We start from the raw sequence: 18,627 nt of genomic DNA, 5'->3' as shown, positions 1-18,627 counted from the left end.
TAACCAGGCCCGCACTCTAGCTGAGCAGCTACTCTGGAGAAAATCCAGCAATGACAGTACAGTTGTTGAGAGATGTAGTTTCCTCAGTCACAGTTTCCCAGCCAGATTTTGAACTGCCGACCTTTCAGTCACAAGCCCCCCTCCCAACCTCCAGGCTTCTGTCGGCTCTTAGAGATCATGCTGAGCAGGTTCATTATTTTCCAACCCAGTTTTACAAAATAAAACCGTACTTGTAACCAGTGTGGTGCTTGGGAACAAAATGTCACAAAATGGGATGTCATCCTCTCTCCTCACCACTCAAATCCCCCCCACGGATTGGCACAGATGTTGGGACTGCTGTGTCTGTTTATCATGTGTGCAGGCTTAGGTTGAACAGCAGCAGCATTAAAGGTGCAACGAGTAACACCCATAATCTGCTACTACGTTCTTTTTGACAGAAGGGTAGTGAAGAATTTAAACAAGATAGTTGACTCCGACATAATCCAGCTGAAATCGATAAGGCAGGAAGGAGGGTGAAGTGGAGGAAGCCCTCAGTATCTTTGGTTTTAATTTTGCATTAAAGAAATGTGTAGACATATTAAGTTATATGTTCAATCGTACAGGAAAAACTGCATATTTTGATTTTTCTTTAGACTGAAGAAAGGTAGCGCTCTTTTTTCCCATCAAAGTTTATTGGTCAGTCTTTATTTTCACTATATTTTACAATACCGGTATATGAGGCGATCTGGATGATTTTTCTGGAAATCAGCAGGATTGTTTTACACCATAAAAGAGGTTAAGAGTGCAAACACAAAGCAGAAGTTTCTGGAAATGATGGTGAAAATAGAGAATGGCTGAAGGAAAAGCTTATATTACAAGTTTGTCCTCATTGAAGTAAAGATGAGGCAGTGCAGAATAAGCCACAACATCATTGTTGTGACAGGAAGCAACTGGGATTGTGAAATCGTTCCTAAAGCCTCTGGACTGTTGGTTTGGAATACAAAAAAAATGCTTATATGATATGAAAGTTTAGTGTCTCATCAAGCATCCACAAGCATTTAAATTAACAATGGATCACAGGATTAATTATATGTTAAAGGGGTCAAACAATAATTATCGTCCAAGTCTGCAGTTACTCAATTTATATTTGTAGTGTGTCTTTGTGCTTTTTGTTTTGGTTTTACAGCTCTGAACTTTTGGTTTGAGACAAAGCAGGCAGCTGTTTTCAGGAAAAAAGCTCTAAATAAAGTAACTGTCCAGCACCAAACAACTAAAAGAAAAAGTTGAATATTGTGCAGCATTTAGCAGCTAAAGAGCCAGATGTTTCTTTTTGAGTTGGTGGACTTTTGAATGCTAATGTTGCTCTGCATCTGCTGAATAGGCAACTGATTGCTTAAAAGGTTGCCATATAAACTTTAATTTTATTTAATTTTAAATCATTATATAACCTAATGTAAAGTACCTAATGTAAAATATCTTGGTGGTACCCTGTCACCAGCTTTGGAGTATAGTCATGTAGTTATGACAGCAAGCCAATACTGTTACTGATACTTGCGATGACTTTATGGACTCACATATGGAGTTACACCCACAAATGCAGCGAGAGCTCATCCCTGACGTTTGAGTTAAAGTGCCTATTTCATGAGGTCTTTAGGCAACATTTGTCTGGATAATGTAGGAAACCTGCTGTAGCGGGAGAGTAAATAATAAAACAACCATTTTAATTCCTCCTCTGTCTGTTTCTCTTTGTCTTCTGCAGCACTGAATGAGCCAACCATTGACTACGGTTTCCAGAGGCTTCAGAAGGTCATCCCTCGGCACCCTGGGGACCCCGAGAGGCTGCCAAAGGTACAGAAACAATCTACATTCACCTCTTGCACACTTATCTGATGCCTTAACTGGACAATGACCCTAGAATGAGCAATGCTCTCTCTCTCTTGCTTCAAAATGACAGATACTGTCGCTCTCACAGAGATCAATCCTCCTCCAGCTTCTCAGTTACATTGAGTTATTTCACTGAGTTGCTCTGGTATCAAAGAATCAGCACACAGCAATGCACACACAAAACACTAAGAACAAAATAATTTTGTGTTTACGTTTTATTTGTTATGTGCGTGTGTTATTTTTATATTTCTAAGCAGAATATGTGTTTTCAAATCTCCTGTGGGTTGTGTTTTTACTTCTTCGTGAACTCCGTGTGTGTGAGCTGCTTAACCCCCCGTTTTACAGGGTGAGTGTTTGAATCTTCTCCAGATCAGAGAGTCATATCTGATTATTTGTTTATCAGCTGGAGATCAGGCAGAGTGTTTAAAGGATCAGCAGATGTAAACAATTATCACCAAACGATGAGCTCGGCTTTGATAGCAAACCCTGTCATCTTGACATGTACATGCAGGGCGACGTTTTGAAGTGTGCGTGTGTGTGTGTGTGTGTGTGTGTGTGTGTGTGTGTGTGTGTGTGTGTGTTAGAGCTTACCAAGTTGGCCTGATTTAACTTAGAACTTGCCTATCTGGGTGGGCGGGGGTCATGACCTTTTAAACAGCTGCAGTTCATTGGCTCCCATCCCCACTGGAGCTGGTCCAGGATTGGCTGTCTATGTTGTGACATCATCAAAGCATGGGCGCTGGTCATGATGTGATGGTGTGGCGATGACGTGATGTCATCACGGCCGTGCCGACACCCTGGCTCCTGCACATGTGTTAGCAATCGCATGTAATGCGTGTCGTCACTGTGGGAACGTGTTCAATACATCACGCAGAAGAACTTCATACCTCAAATGTTTGTGAAGTCTGTGGATTCATAGTCATGAGTATTTATTGCTTTTACTTGTTTACAGTATACTGTACATTATAGTGACAATGTCAGACAATACTGAGCTTGTTGGGGATCAGGTTAAACACAATGAAGGTAACGTGACTGATAAAAGTTAAGTTTGGTTTAAAAAACGGATTGTTTATGGGTCAATATAATGAGGAAGATCAAAGGTTGGAAGTAACAAAGAACAAATACTTATTACTGTACCGTAGATCGGGTATCTGTCTAGCTCTTGTAAAAGAGAGCCTGAGGTGGATGCAGCACAGCAGAGTTCACTCAAGAATGGCCATAACCAACTTTCAGTTGTAGCACAGGAAGTAGTTTGCCTTAGGGCTGCAACTAATGCTTATTTTACTATTACTTTCATGATTAATTGATTAACTTTTGCTTTATAGTGTTAATTAATGTTGATTTGAAAGACTTGTTATTGTGAGCCAAATGAAACACTGCAGCACAGTTTATACAACTGGACTGTTCTTTCCATGACATAAACTATAAGTCTGTGTCCTCCTTTTCTGATATTAATGATCCATTTGTGTCTTGATAGGGAGTTGTTGTTGCTGAAGGACATCGGACAGGTTGAAAAGTGTTCATTTTAAGCCATGACAGAACTACAACATAAATTGTGCAAAAGGCTGTAGGAGTCAGGAATGGAGTGGAAGAGTGAAGTCAGCCCACTGGAGAAGATTTAGCTCTTTAAAAAGCTTTTACCTACTGTATGACCAAGAGAGCAATAAGTGCTGCAGAAAATTCAGTGCAGGAAATGATGATAGCAACCCAAAGTATGTAATACCATAAGCAATATTAGTTCTATCTTCTGGTAAAAGCTGAGTCAGAGCAGAAAAAAGGATTGACTCACTTTTTCGCGCATAAACACACACACACAAAGACACATGTATGTACACACAACCGCTGCGCAGTTTGTGAGAGATTTACGGAGCATGACGCACGGTTTGTTAACAATGCTTCCACCTTTTCCTCTCTGTACTACCTCTGTAAGGGGAAAAGAAAGCTTTAGGACTCTTAGTGTTACAACAGATTATTTGGTCCAAGCAATCTGATTGGTAAGACCTGCTTTATGAGCTACCACTTCCAATGAACCATGCTGGGAGAAGGAAGTGGCTGCTACTTAACTAGTTACAAAAATTGGTTTATTATTCTTATTTTTGTTGTTCTTGTGGTACACTCCACTTGTACATATGCATGCCTACAGCCAAAAGGCCCAATATGACATTTAAACAGTGATCTGCACAGAGGAGTTAACATTTATTTTAATAATGGCAAATTTAAGGGGAAAAAATGAAAAATCTCTCTATATCTGAGCTTTAGCCAACACATTTTATTTTGTGGCTATGCTTGTCAAGATAAATAAAATAAATGAGTGTATTACTTGTACTAAATGAGTCCATAAATACCTTAAGAACCAACTATTGATATCACTTCTGACCCCAGTCCACCATAAAGCCCTCTAGCACTATTAAAAAACAATACTGGCACTGTACTTTTCTAGGCCAGTCTTACTTGGTAATGTATTCCCATGGATAAGCGGTCAAGCTAATTATAAGCAACATGATGTCACGCTGGATATTTCCAGGCAAAACTACAATGAGAACCACTAAGCTGCTGGAAATGCAACCAGAGTAGCTGGACACATTGATCAGGTATCAGATCCAAGACGATAGAGAAACGAATCAGCCCGTTTTTCCTTTATAAAGGAAGACCATGTTCTTCGGGAGCACGAGAACTGAAATGTAAGCGAGTAAAATAGTTCAACTTTTGAGACGCTCAGATTACCATTGAAACTGCAACCAATCACTGACAAAAAGATTCAGGAAGCCAATATGTAATGTCACTTTTTCACCCTCTCTCTTCCAATACCCCTAACATTGGAAGAGTGCCTTGCATTTCTCTGAGCCTACAGTAACAGCACCATGGACCTGATTTACCAAACTCATTCATCCTGATGACAGAGACTTTCTCTGAACACACGACCCTGAGTTGTAACTGTTTCACCTTCCTTTTTCTGTTAACTGTGTCGCACTGTTGATACTCTCTGTTTAGAACAAGGTTCCTCTTACATGTTTGTATCTGCTTCTGTGGTGTGTCTGTGTGTATGTCTGTGTGTGTGTGTGTGTGTGTGTGTGTGTGTGTGTGTGTGTGTGTGTGTGTGTGTGTGTCTGAGCGTGTGTGTGTGTGTGTGAGCGTGTGTGCATGTGTGCTTAAGCGCTGTATGTGTGTGCATTCCTGGGTAATTCATCATGGTGTAGCCATGTGGTCGATCGAACCCTGAGACTTTATTACTGCTGCCCACCAGCAGTGACCATGTGCATGCGTGTGTGCGTGTGTGTGTGTGTGTGTGTGTGTGTTGTGTGTGTGTGTATGTGTGTGTGTGTGTGTGTGTAGAAAAAGAGAGAGACTGTACTTGTATTTGACTTATCTGTGTTTATTTAGATGCTAGATGCATGTGGGAGCAATGTAAAAATATTCTTTTCTGTTTGTCTCGTGTAAGGAGGCTGTAGCGTGTGTGTGTGTGTGTGTGTGTGTGTGTGTGTGTGTGTGTGTGTGTGTGTGTGTGTGTGTGTGTGTGTGTGTGTGTGTGTGTATTGATATGGGTGGGTGGGTGATGTTTGGCGCCACACACACACTTGCCTGCTCGTTGCGGGTATCGATCAGCCCTTTTATTGAAGTTATAAGAGTTTGTTACCAGCGCTATGAAGAAGGCAGACAGACAGACAGACGGGGCAGTGGAGTGTATGAGAGGATTACCAGTGGACAGCCGATTCTATAATTGTTCAGTGAACATTGAGGGGATTTTGCTAGCCACACACACAGGCACCAGTGTTCAGATGCCAGTTTGTGTCACTGTGATCCCATCAGCATCCATCCATATGTGCACATACAGTTACTGTACACAGCGACACACATACGCACATAGATTGTGTTTTAAATGTGCTGTTTAAAAATACTGGGGAATACTGTGAAGTTACTCAGAACAATATGGGAGAATCAGGGACTTTTTCTTCAGTGTTTTTTTTTTTTTGTTGACAGAGGACTCCTGCTGTTTTATGCCCCAGTTATAGACTCCCAGACCTGCAGCTTCTCACCACAACCAGCAAGCAACCAGTTATGAGAAAGCAGCAACAATATCCATTTATTTTTAATATGCTAAATGTTAGTTCAGAATGTAAGAATCTTGGCCCTTGAATCTTTAATTCAGTAGCTTCAATAAACTAGAAATGTTTAACAATCAACAACCAGATTCTGCTATAAAACTGTTTTTATACTCCAATCTGCTGTTAATCACCTGCGTGGGCGATCGGCCAGTAAATAAGAGAGTAAGAAGCAGAAATGCCTCTTTGGATGCACAAAGGAATCAATCACCTCTCTTGGCTTGTAGTCCCCTCTTCACTGCAGCAGAAAATGTTGGAAGAAAAAAACAGCATTAAAAGACAATAACTGTCCTCTGGTTTTTAGAATATATTTTCTAAAACCCAGTGAATAAAAGGTGATGTTTTTGCCCTGATTGTACTCTTGATGAATGATGATTTTAGTCGCAGAATTTTGGTTGAATGGAAACTTGACTTGTGATTACCAGAAAAGAGATCATCATCAGTGTAACTTTGAAATAAAGTCATATTCATTTAGTTTCACTGAATGTTATGTGGTAAGTGTAATTGTCAAAGTAGATTATTCGATTTTTCATTTTCTGATCTGAGTGATTATTAAACGTAACAGAAACAGTGCTAAGTGACAACAGCCAAAACTACTAAAAGAATCAGTCTGTGCAGAAATGTCTGTTTCTCAGTGAAGGATTTCAGGTTGAAAAGGTTGACCAGTGTGTCACCTCCGTTAGACTGGTGACTTCCTCTGGTGACTCACTCAGCTGACATCTCTACGCGACTCATTTTGATGATGTCATGCATCGTACTGAGGTCATGTCATCAGCATCACTAATATGAGTAATCCTGGTGATGCATGAACACACAGACATAAAACCATGAAACTCTACCTCTTCTCTCTCTCTCTCTCTCTCTCTACTCAATATATATCTGTGTCACTCGCTCATAAGCACTTAAATTCACATGTCGATGTTCACCAGTGAGAAGAGATGAAATCTGAAACCACGCATCCTGACACTATCTCACAATGTATTAGTAGGAGAAGATGTCCCCCAGAGGATGTGTGTGTGTGCACGCATGTCAATACTTTTATATGTGTCTGTGTGTGTGTGTGTGTGTGTGACTGTGCCCCACATCCCCTTCGAGTCTACATGTAAAGTATGACATCATCTATGTGCAAGGTGTGACCCTGCATGTACGGCATCCCTAATGGCACATTAGTATTGGATTAAACGGCTAATGTATCAGCATTAGGGAGGAATAAGTCATGTGTGTGTCATGTCTGTGCTGGCACGGCACACGCACGTCACACACACACATCTGACCCCATAGATACTCAGCTCAGCGTTTCCTGGTCCTAATGCATACAACATGTGTGTGTGAGCGTGTGTGTGTGTGTGTGTGTGTGTGTAATGTATGGTTATCACATTAAGGCTGGTCATAACTCAGACAGTAAAAGCACCTAGACACCTCCAGTTATTCTTTCTCTCTGCCAACAGATCCGTCTTTTCTTTCACTCATCCCCTGCTTCTCTGTCTGTCAGTCAGTTGACCTGTCTGTCTGCATATTTACCTGAAATAGACAAGAATAGATTATACTAAAGTTTTAAAAAAGTCTTTATGGTGAGTTATAAACTCAGACAAGAGCTTGAATCTTTGAAATTATTTTTAAAGACTGACAAGATGTGACAATAAATGACAGACGAGTACATGTCAGGCGTATATTCCATAAATATTTGACAACAGATAAAAACAAATTAGGACAATCAGATGAATCAAGGCAAACATGAGAGATTAAAGCTTTATAATCAGGCTTTATTGCAGCAATTACAGGAATCACAGAAAATGGCAAGCTGTGATTAAAATAAGAATTATTTTAGAGTTGGTTTCTGTCACTCTGTTGTCATCATTAGCTACTGTAAGCCCAGGAGGCAGTTGATAGACAGAAACACGAAGGAGAGGGTAAGCACTTAAATTTGACAAAATCTTTTAAAGTCCCCTTACTCACTGAGCAAACTTAATTCGTTGATGTAGGGATATGTGGTTGAAAGTGGACCGTAAATTAAGATTATAACGAGAGATTATAACTTTCCACCGTGCAAAATTTGGTTGAAAGTATCTAAAGGTCTAGGTTACATACTGTATAAATACACGTTTGTATATTTACAACATTAAAAAAGGTTTTTAATGTGTATTTCACAAATACATATAGTTCTTAAAATGCTGTTGAAACAGCCGTGTAAAACATTTAACATTCATATTTAGTCCCCAATTTTTCCTAAAAACATAAAAACAAGTTACATTTTGTTACTACAATTAGATGTATTTTGGTTGTTGCTGAGGGCTATCCTATTGATAAAAGTTTAGGCCCTTGGGACATCAAAGCCGGATTATTTTAGAATTTTTAATCAGTTTTGAAACATAAATGATACCCACAAGACCCTATCAACACTTTCATTCTCATTCATATCTGCACAATGCACCTGGAGGCATTATTCATTTGTATTGAACAAGAGGTAATCTGACGAACAATGCTTTCTTATTTACAGACGCAACCAGGGAGAGATTAATTAGGCGATGTAAGTAGCTGTGTGTCTAAATATGAAAAGACGTAAACAGGCAAAGTATTCAAAGTGCATCGATCCCGGCAGTCAAGAGACTTTGAGTGATGTAGGAGCAGAAGCCTGCAGACCTGATAATGATGATGTTACCAGAGGATCATCTTTCCTTCCCGTTTATCAGCTACTGCCTTACTGGAACCGCTCAAACATTCAGGATCAGGTTTCTGTGAGTGTGTGTGTGTGTGTGTGTGTGTGTGTGTGTGTGTGTGCGCTCAGCTCACCAGTCTAATAATGAGAGGTTAACAGAGAGCCAGCCTGGCCATAATAATGTGTAAAAGATTGAATTTAGCACCATGGACAGGCACACTAAAACTGCTGACTGGCTCTGTGACCTCTCATATTCTCTCACACACACACACACACATGCACACACACACTGATGGAGAGGCAATATGTTGCACCAGGCACAAACTCACAGGAGAGCACACATGCAAGCCAACCATAAGTGTGTGTGTGTGTGTGTGTGTGTGTGTGTGTGTGTGTGTGTGTGTGTGTGTGTGTGTGTGTGTGTGTGTGTGTGTGTGTGTGCGTGTGTGTGTGTCACACAGTGCAGGTTAATACTGTGAAGCACATAGTAATTTTCTCTCTGTCGCCGGGTGGCCTCACGCTGTGGAAACGACAACACATTAACTGTTAAACAAGACACCTTAGACCCCGGGGTGGGAGCTGAGAGAGAAAGAGAGAGACACTGAGAGAGTGGGCGGGCGAGGAATAGAGGAGAAACAATAAAGAGACTGAGAAAAAGAGAGAACTGTAGAGGGTTTGGTGGGTGGGGAAATAGAAAAGATAATTCCCAATGTAGAGGCAAAGCGGGAAGAAGGAAGTGGTGGAGTGAAAGGTGAAAATGGAAGCAGAAAAAGAGGAAGAGGGCATTGCGATATACATTTTAGAAATAAGTGATAACACATTCCTTTACAAGAAATTAAGAAATCCTCTTCTTCTCGTCACAAAACCTGTTCACCTTTACAAACCATTTGGAGAATTTTAGATCATAGAAATAATAATCAATACAAGGATAAAAATCTAAGATGTTGCCCTTTGAAGGATTGTCTGGACTGACACTCCAGATCTGCTCACATTGGATCTTTGCAGTCTGATTGAACAGCAATGTGCAGCCTACAGAGCACTTTAGATTTACTTTAGAGTATATTTTAAATACCTGTCACTTTAAGATGTCATTTAGACACACAGGAAAAAAAACGCATAAAAGCACTTGACTTGACAGCAGATAATCTTCTGTTAAAAGGAGTGAGGAGCAATTTGTTTATCATGAATAGATGCTGAAATTGATGTTGGTTGATGGTGTGTCTGGGAAGGAGGAAGGAAGTCTTTTTTTAAATAACTTTGTGCTTCTTTGTCTAAATTGTGCATCTGACTTTATGTCTTCACATCCATCTAAAACCTCGATATTGGGGAATTTTGATTTTGATGTTTTTTCAGACTTCTGATCACCAAGAAAAGAGCCTGTAGGGCTACATTACATGTGTTTACTCCATACAGACTGAGGCAAATTCTTCTTTTTCTCTTTCTTACTCTAAGGAGGTAATTTTGAAGAGAGCAGCCGACCTGGTAGAAGCCCTCTATGGTTTGCCCCATAATAACCAGGTAATGAACACACACACATGCAAACATCCACAAGGAAAGTAAAAAAGAAAAAAGAAAGTGTTATTTTAGATGCCATGTTTGCTTTCCTCTTTCTGTAGGAAATCATCCTGAAGCGTGCAGCGGACATTGCAGAAGCTCTCTACAGCGTTCCACGAGGACACACCCAGCTCTCCGGCTCCACCCACAGCGGCATGATGGGGGTCAACTCCTTCACCGGGCAGCTGTCCGTCAATGTCTCCGAACCCACACAGGCCAATCAGGGTAAGAATTTAGAGGGTTCATTATCATAGTGTAGTGAGTCATTTTAATGGAAAACCAAATATTAGTCATCACTTCTGATATAGAAACACTGAATACAAGATTTTCACTTTGAAAGAAAAATAATTTGATATCTTTGAATCTTTGAAGTAACAAGACTTCAGTGTATATTACACAAGTTGCTCAAACATAGTGTTGTGACATATTTGCAGGGAAATCATCATCAGTGCATCTTTAAAGAAAATGTGTCATAAAGTCTTATCACATTTTTACATATTTTGTTCTTGTTATAGAAAATGTATTAATATTGTGTGGATGTGTTGTGGAGTAAAAGGGTGTAATATTTATTTAACAGCCAGTTAAACAGCTTTGTTCTGGTGACATTTTGTAAGGCCTAGAAGAGCAAAAGCAGCTATTCTGAAATCACTGTAAACATGAAACCATGTAACTTGAAAATATCAACATTGATAAAGTCAACTTCTTTTAGGCCACCATATATGTTTCCACTGCTCTACGACTCCCTTTTCCAGAGTTCACTTCAGTAAATAGGAAAAGTTTTTTAACAGATTTCATATAAATTTACCTCAACCCTTGCAGAACTGCCAGATTTATATGATGAATGATCTGTGCTCACATCACTTTGACTGTCCAATCACTACGTGCTCCTCTTCCTCTTCCACCACCCTTTCTGCAGGTTTTGTGCGCAGCAGCAGTAGTGTGTCACCTCATGGTTACGTGCCCAGCTCAACGCCTCAGCAGACCAGTTACACCTCAGTTACCAGCACCATGAACGGCTACGCTAACAACACTGGCATGACCAACCTGGGAGGCTCGCCCACTTTCCTCAATGGCTCTGCAGCCAACTCGCCTTATGCTAGTGAGTGTACATGTGTACATTTACTCCACAGACTCATATACTCAAGCGTATTCTCCACCTGGGGAGAAATAACCATTTTACAACCAAGCTACTTCACTTAGGAAGAACTTGAACCACACTGAAGTTGCTGATTACAGTCATTTTAGCTGCTTTGTAGGGGAAAATCTACCTATTCTTTCATAAAATACATGAACATAAATAAAGTAACTAAACTGCCACCTATCTCATCAAAATGCAGAAACGTAGCCACCAGTGTAATTACAGGTGCTCAACATTGCGTACATGCAGATCTTACACACTGTACCTACGCAAGTCTGTGGACAGAAAGTCTCAGATCTGCTGTGTGGAGATTCCCCCATGGGGATTTCTGTCTGTGTCTTCAAAAACAATCACCAACTCACAGCTCCATTTTGTCCTCCCTCCATCTCCTCCCTCCTGGCCTTTTATCTGACAGCCACACCTCTTTTCTCTCTGGTGGTAAATTGCATCCCTTTTTCCATTTAGCAGAAAGAGAGAAAGAGGGAGAGGGATGGAAAGAAAAGAGGGATTCAGAGAGATGTGAGATTTTGTTTGTTTGCTGATATTTTTTTTCTGGTGATGACAATGGAAATAAAGATGTTTGACTTCGGAAGAGAAGTTCAATCTACTTCTCATGAAGTAGATTTTATTTAAAAAAAAATACACTACATGGCCAAAAGTGTGTTTATCAGATCTAAAGGGCAAAGTTCAAACCACAAAAACAGCCCCAGACTAAAGAATACAAAAATCTGTGGACATGGGTGTCTACAAACATTTGGCCGTATAGTATAGTCCAAGTTCAAGCCCTTATATCAAAGGTCATTCCAACTTCCTTTGACATCTTAAAACATTACTTTATTACTTTACATTATTTTATGTTTCACACAATGTGGAGATTTTAACTGATGTAACTGATGAAACAATACATTTGAGAATCATGTCTTGTGAAGTAACCATAATCTTCCTTATCCCACCTCTCTCTTTCTGTCTTTTTCTTATTCGTCTTTCTTTATTCCACCCCAGTTGTTCCATCCAGTCCCACTATGGCCTCTTCCACCTCTCTCCCCTCCAACTGCTCCGCCTCTTCTGGTGTCTTCTCCTTCTCTCCGGCCAACATGGTGTCGGCGGCCGTTAAGCAGAAGTCTGCCTTCGCTCCAGTGGTCAGGCCCTCTTCTTCCCCTCCGCCCTCCTGTACTAGTGCCAACGGCAACGGGCTCCAAGGTAATTTACCATGACAGCAGTCAGTCAGAGGATGCTGGGAGGAAGGAGGATTTCCCCAGCAGATTATGCTGCTCTGCTGAATTTTTTAAGCTATTCTGTTACTGGAGTCACTGTTATGTTTCATGTAATTCCCTCGATCCTGTTACAGGACCTGATCATTCAAATAGTGCATATACTGTATGTGTTTATGGACATTTTCACTACCACTACATTTTCAATACCTACATGCCACTCCCTTTAGGGCTAATTAGCAAATGCTAACATGCTTAACTAAGATGTTTACCGTGGTAAACATCATACCACCTAAACATCAGTATGTTAGCATTGTCATTTTGAGCATGTTAGCGTGCATTAGCATTCAGCATAAGTCACTCACAGTGAGTGAACTAGAACTAGATACTTTATCCAAGTCTGCTTTTTATTCTGCTTTGAATTAACTTTTTTTTTCATTCTCTCTCCTCTCTCTTGTCTTTTCTCTCAACTTTTAACCCTTGTTTCATTCCTCTGACCTTCCACCCTTCCTTTGTCATTTCTCTGTCCCTATCTCTCTCTCTCTCTCTCTCTCTCTCTCTCTCTCTCTCTCTCTCTCTCTCTCTCTCTCTCCCTGTCTGTCTCTCTGCCTCTCTCTACCAGATCAAACATTTGTGGACTCTAGCAAGTACTCAACAGCCAGCTCTCTACAAGGCCTGGCCTTCACCTGAAGTATGTCCCTCAGCTATCTCTTCCTTCAGCTCTGTTGACTAATACCATTTGCAACTTTTGGTAAACTAATTTCAATAAAGTGATGAATGTCTCTCATTCACATCTTTTACCTTTGAATGATCCTTTAGTCATTTTCCTGATTTTTCACCTCAGCTTCTCTTTCATGTCAGACCTTCCTCTGTTTTGTTCTCTCTCCATCTTCCTTCTGTCTCATCATCAACCCTTCATCCTCTTCCTCCTTAACTTTTCCACTAGAGGTGTACAGAGACTTCATTATCAGTATCTGTACAACCACCAAAATTATTTGTCACTGTATTAGGATAGAAGACTGACGATGGGCGTGGTTTATACCGTAATTCAACTGTTATTATCTTTATTATTATTTTCTAACCTAATATTCATTGGTAATGCAATTATTGTGCCTCTTTTTTATTTTTATTGTTAACAAAACTAAGTTTTATGATCAAAACCTAACCTCCTTTAACTGGGAGACAAACTGAAAAAAATGTAATATAGATATATAGCGCTTAGCATTTAGTCAGACCCAGCATGCTGTCTGTTGCTCACGCAACATCTTGGGTACATGTGATTTGTGTCACTCGCTGGATGGGCGTTAAATTTAAAACTTCAATTAAAACGTCGGGTAGAAGAAATATCCGTATCCATCACATTATTTGTGCTTTCCCGAATAACAGTTTCGGGTACATCCCTATTTTCCATCCACATCTCATCCCAGAGCACACATCTTGTGTTGCCTGGTAACTCCTCCCTGTCTTCTTATTGGCTGGGAAAAAAGACAGGAAGTTAGATATTTACAAAAAAAAAAAAAAAAAAAAAAGACATTTGGCAGAGAGAATTTATTTCTCAACATCACTGGCTTTGTTTAGCTGTGTGTGTCTTTGCGCTTGCTTTCCTATGTGTGTACATGTGTGTGTGTGTGTGTGTGTGTGTGTGTGTGTGTGTGTGTGTACAGAGAGCATGTGCGGGGGTGTGGGAACTCAAAGCTTAGTCTCAAAGCACAGCTGAAATAAACACACCCCACTTACAGCTATACACACACACTTTCCTCTGTCACACACAGTCGGTGATCACACACTGGCAGCTTACCAGGGAACGATCAACAATGACAGCTGTTCGACTCTTTTGACAGTTTATACTGGCATACTGGCAGTATACCTGCCCTATGGTGTGTGTGTGTGTGTGTGTGTGTGTGTGTGTGTGTGTGTGTACCTGAGACAAAAAAGACAAAGAGGGGGACATTTAAGCTTGACTGAAACAATGCATTTTGTAGAGTTTTATCATGCTGGTACTAAAAATGTATTATTTTGTCTTTAAAGGTTTCACTCACCATGAAGTATAAAACAATGTATTTAATAATTTATCCACTCTGTGTGTGTGTGTGTGTGTGTGTGTGTGTGTGTGTGTCACTCTGGGCTTGGTTCTGTCTTTAATATGGTGACACCCATCCGTTGGGTTTAAATACAACACACGCCATGATGCAATCTGTCAGGCACACTCACAAACATACAGTAAAATACGCCAACTGTTCCCGCGCAGGAATTAAGTGTGTGTGTTTGTGTGTGAGCTGCATCGCTAAGAGCCAACTTAGATGATGTGTCCTCGCTCGAATTTACTGATTTATTTGTCTATTGATGTTTTAAATGTCGCTGCAGTCACACAGCTGCACAGATGGGAAAACATATTGATGTATTTACGAGGGAATTTTTTATGATGATGAAAATATTTGGCTGTGTTTTAAATGTTTTTTCTCTTCTCTTCCCTCTGTTTCTTTTTCCACCCTACAGCAATTCCGGGAATGATCGTCCCACCCATGTAAAGGTGTGAGTGCATGACTCTGTGTGTGTTAGTATGTGTGTGTGTGTGTGTGTGTGTGTGTGTGTGTGTGTGTGTGTGTGTGTGTGTGTGTGTGTGTGTGCGAGATGAATCAAGCACACTCACACCGATCCTGGCGGAGGATTTTGGTGCGAGTCAGACTCCGGTCGGGGATGGAAGCAGCTGTCCCGATCTGAAGGAACAAACCCAACTCAGGCCCTTTCTAACACAAAAACAACTGCAAGAAAACAGACAAAAAACTAAAAAACAAAGACTGTTTGTGAGGAAATAAGTTGTTTAGACTTTGTACACCTTGATGCTTTTATAGGAGAACGGCCACGCCTACATTATGACTCTCCACGGACACAGGAAGTGTATTTATTTTGGAGAGAATCCACTTTTTCCCTTGAGTGATTGTTGATTTGTTTTTTCTTTTGTGCAACAGTTAACGTGTGATAATCATCTTCTAATTTTATCTCACATGAGGGATTTTCTATTTATGAAGTTTGATCATTAATGAAGGAATATAATGTGAAGAATACCTGACGATGATGATGGTGACGATGAGTAAAAGCGATGACGATTAAGAAGAGGCAGTAGGATTCGTACAGGGTCAAATCCAGCCGACACAGACAAGCCAAACCAGACGCACACACAAACACTTTCACTTCTCCTTGCCAAATCGACACAGCTCTCTTTCAGCTCAAACACTCATCTTCCTCTGCATTTAATCGATCTGTCGAAGAATTCAGATGCTTTCCCGCCTGCGAATGATGCTGCAGCTTTAGCCATTTTGAAAATAAGTAATGTTTACTTTGAGCTCACTTCAAATGCATCTGCATGCTGCTCCAGTGTGCTACATTTTCTAGAAAGAGAAAATCTGTCTTTCAGCCAACAGAAGGTGTAGAGAGTCTTTGGACAAGCAAAATAAACCTGTTTCCACCGTGCAAAATTCAGCAGAGAAATTAGACTTGCTGCAGTGCTAATTCAAAATAGATTTGATGAGCTAACTGTAAAGTAAAAAAAAAAAAAAAAAGGCCATAAATAAGTTCAGCTTCTTTACCACAGAGGAGTGTGTGATTACTGGGTGCCAACAGCAGCTTCACTGTTGAGGATTTGACCCAACAACTCTGCCACCGAGTCCATCCATCAGCCCTTTTACCACATGATCAGTTAGAAAGTTGGACACAGCTACAGCAATCTCTATAAGAGGGGGGACATGTCTTAACGACTGCTGCCATTTTGACTTTGATTTTGCGTGAGAGTTCCCATCTCAAATTGTTGTCTTAATACATAAATCATTATTTCTGTTTTGTTTTTTCTTTTGGTTTGCTGTGTTGTTGATATTTTTACTGTGATTAGCCGGCCAATCAGATTGTGTTTCTTTTTGTTCCCTGCCCACTTATCTGATGTGATTGACAGCTTGAGTGAGGCAATTATCCAATGGTGTGTCTTAAAATTCTGCGCTGCAAAGAATGCCAAGTCATTAAACCGTCAGCAACAGTAAGTCTTATTTTGTGAAAACATCTGCCACTGAGGTACACTTTTTTTCAAATCTACCCTTAAGTTCAGCCCATTTTTTTATATATATTGCAGCTGTATTTTAAATTATATAATTTAAGCATGCTTGCATCCCATTTTGCACTTGTTTTCTTAAGAGGAAAAGATGAACTTTCCATGTCCTGTAAAAGACATTTTTTGCAGTGCAGGACAATTAGCCAGCGACATGTCTTAAATGCCCCTGTGTGCAAGAATGAGAAAAGTAGCTGATAGTTTGTTGTGAAAGTCACTGCTCCTTCAGCCCTGCAGTCTGTATGTGTGTGTGTGTGTGTGTGTGTGTGTGTGTGTGTGTGTGTGTGTGTGTGTGTGTGTGTGTGTGTGTGTGTGTGTGTGTGTGTGTGTGTGGTTCAACAGTCTTAATTCATTTATGATGACGTTAATTTTGCCAAAGCCCTTATTTGAGACATTAATGCCTGAACAGTCTTACGCCACAGTTTCTATGCTACTTGTGTTTTCTTGTCACACACGTGTGAGAATGCCATACAATGTACACCTGTCAGACCTGCTCTAGGTAGTGTTCACAAATTCATCTTTATTGTTTCAGGTTGATGACATTTGCCACAAATATACATTTTAAAGTGAATCTGGATTCTTAACTGGACAGAAATCAATGTGCTGTTACAGTGAATTCCTCCCATTTGAGCAAATCATTTGTAACTCGTGCCTGTAGAGATCTAGACCTCCAGCTGCCTGGATGTTGGTGCTCAATAAAAACGGAAAGGAAATACATCAACATTTCAAATGAAAATAAGTGAGTGAAAGCTACCTCCTCAGCCAGAAGACTAAAGGTCCGTCATTAAAGCAGTAATCTAAAATTGGGATGAACAATTATGGACATTATCAAGAATTTGATTCAGGTGTCCTCATTTGCTCTGTGTCTCATGTGTAAGGATTTGAATGTTATCAAGACATCTATTTTGTTTTTGTATTATAGTGTCTGTTCATTAAAAGCCATACTTCCACTGCTAATTTCAATCAAACTAAAATAAGCCATGGTGTATTTCATCATTTGTAAGTTAAGGAAGCAGGAGGATGTTTTTTTTTTTTTTTTTTTTTCATATTTCATTTTGTCACAATGTTGTTCGTATCATTGTTGTTAAATAATTTTGTTGCATTATCTAGATGTAGAGTACATTACAATTATCTGTGTTTGTCTTCCATGTGATGGATTTTAAGATGGAACAGAGTTGCTTAATGAAGGCTAAAGGGATGTTAGAAAAATCTCTTTTCCTCTCTCCTTCCTCCTGCAGCCACTTCTCCTGCCTCAGTCAGGTTTTCTGTCCTCTCTCTCATTCCCCTCCCCCCACCTTGTTTTGATTGTGCTTTTAATATTCTGTATGTTTGCCCCCTTTTTTTTTTTCTTTCCCTCACTTTTTCTTTTTTTTTTAAATGAGCCACCTATTTATTTTATCTCAAACATGGGTCTGGAGACCACTCTGCTGTTAGTGTCTACATGTGAGAGTGCCTGCGAGTGTGTGTGTAAAAGAAAAATGTGATGTTTTAAAGCTAAGGGAAGTTTTTTTTATAGTACATATATAAATACCTGTACAGGAAGGAGTAAATAGAGGGTTTGGTTAAAAGAAGTATGATCCGAAGCACTCGTCCAACAACAGTAATAACATTTATCATGGCTTGTCTGCGTTCAGGCTTACAGTGGTGGTCATCATTCATACACATTATCAGCAGTGTGGAGGGGAAAGAGTACAGAGGAAACTACTGTAAAGATGATAATGTTCATTTTTTTTATTTTAAACTTTGAAGTGTAAAATAACTTTTTGACTCTCACTATATTTAATTAAAGTTCTCTCTTCTCTGTGAAAAGGTGTCAGTTTTTGGTTTTGTTGCTCATCACTGTCACTCAAACTGCAGTATAATGCAAAGAGCCACACATGCGAGGAAAAGACGCAAGTGAGGATGCAATTAAGGGAACTGAGATGCACCGGTGCAGTTTTCAGTGGGGAACTTCTGAGCCTCTCTGGAGGAGTCTGGAGGAGGGAGTCGGGTCGTCACAAAGACTCAGC

The 18,627-nt window shown here is 40.1% G+C and overlaps 1 protein-coding gene across 3 annotated transcripts in view; it reads left to right on the top strand.

Annotated features, from left to right (window-relative positions):
* The window catches only part of LOC127363729 (transcription factor COE1-A), an 87,324-nt gene extending 68,897 nt beyond the window's left edge, over positions 1–18,427 (top strand). For 2 of the 3 annotated variants that reach the window (XM_051400565.1, XM_051400564.1), the window contains exons 11-17: positions 1,739–1,827; positions 10,072–10,137; positions 10,236–10,398; positions 11,090–11,272; positions 12,314–12,511; positions 13,145–13,213; positions 15,019–18,427. In XM_051400565.1, coding sequence (XP_051256525.1) covers positions 1,739–1,827; positions 10,072–10,137; positions 10,236–10,398; positions 11,090–11,272; positions 12,314–12,511; positions 13,145–13,212 — 767 coding nt within the window. In that variant the 3' untranslated portion in view covers position 13,213; positions 15,019–18,427. The remainder of the gene's footprint in view (positions 1–1,738; positions 1,828–10,071; positions 10,138–10,235; positions 10,399–11,089; positions 11,273–12,313; positions 12,512–13,144; positions 13,214–15,018) is intronic. The other variant, XM_051400566.1, reaches the window with a different exon arrangement.
* Positions 18,428–18,627: the final 200 nt, after the last annotated feature.

This window comes from Dicentrarchus labrax, unplaced genomic scaffold, assembly GCF_905237075.1.
Source record: "Dicentrarchus labrax unplaced genomic scaffold, dlabrax2021, whole genome shotgun sequence".
NCBI classification, from domain to species: domain Eukaryota; kingdom Metazoa; phylum Chordata; class Actinopteri; family Moronidae; genus Dicentrarchus; species Dicentrarchus labrax.
The sequence above is the reverse complement of the archived record's forward strand: the minus strand, read 5'-3'. Positions and strand labels throughout refer to the sequence as shown.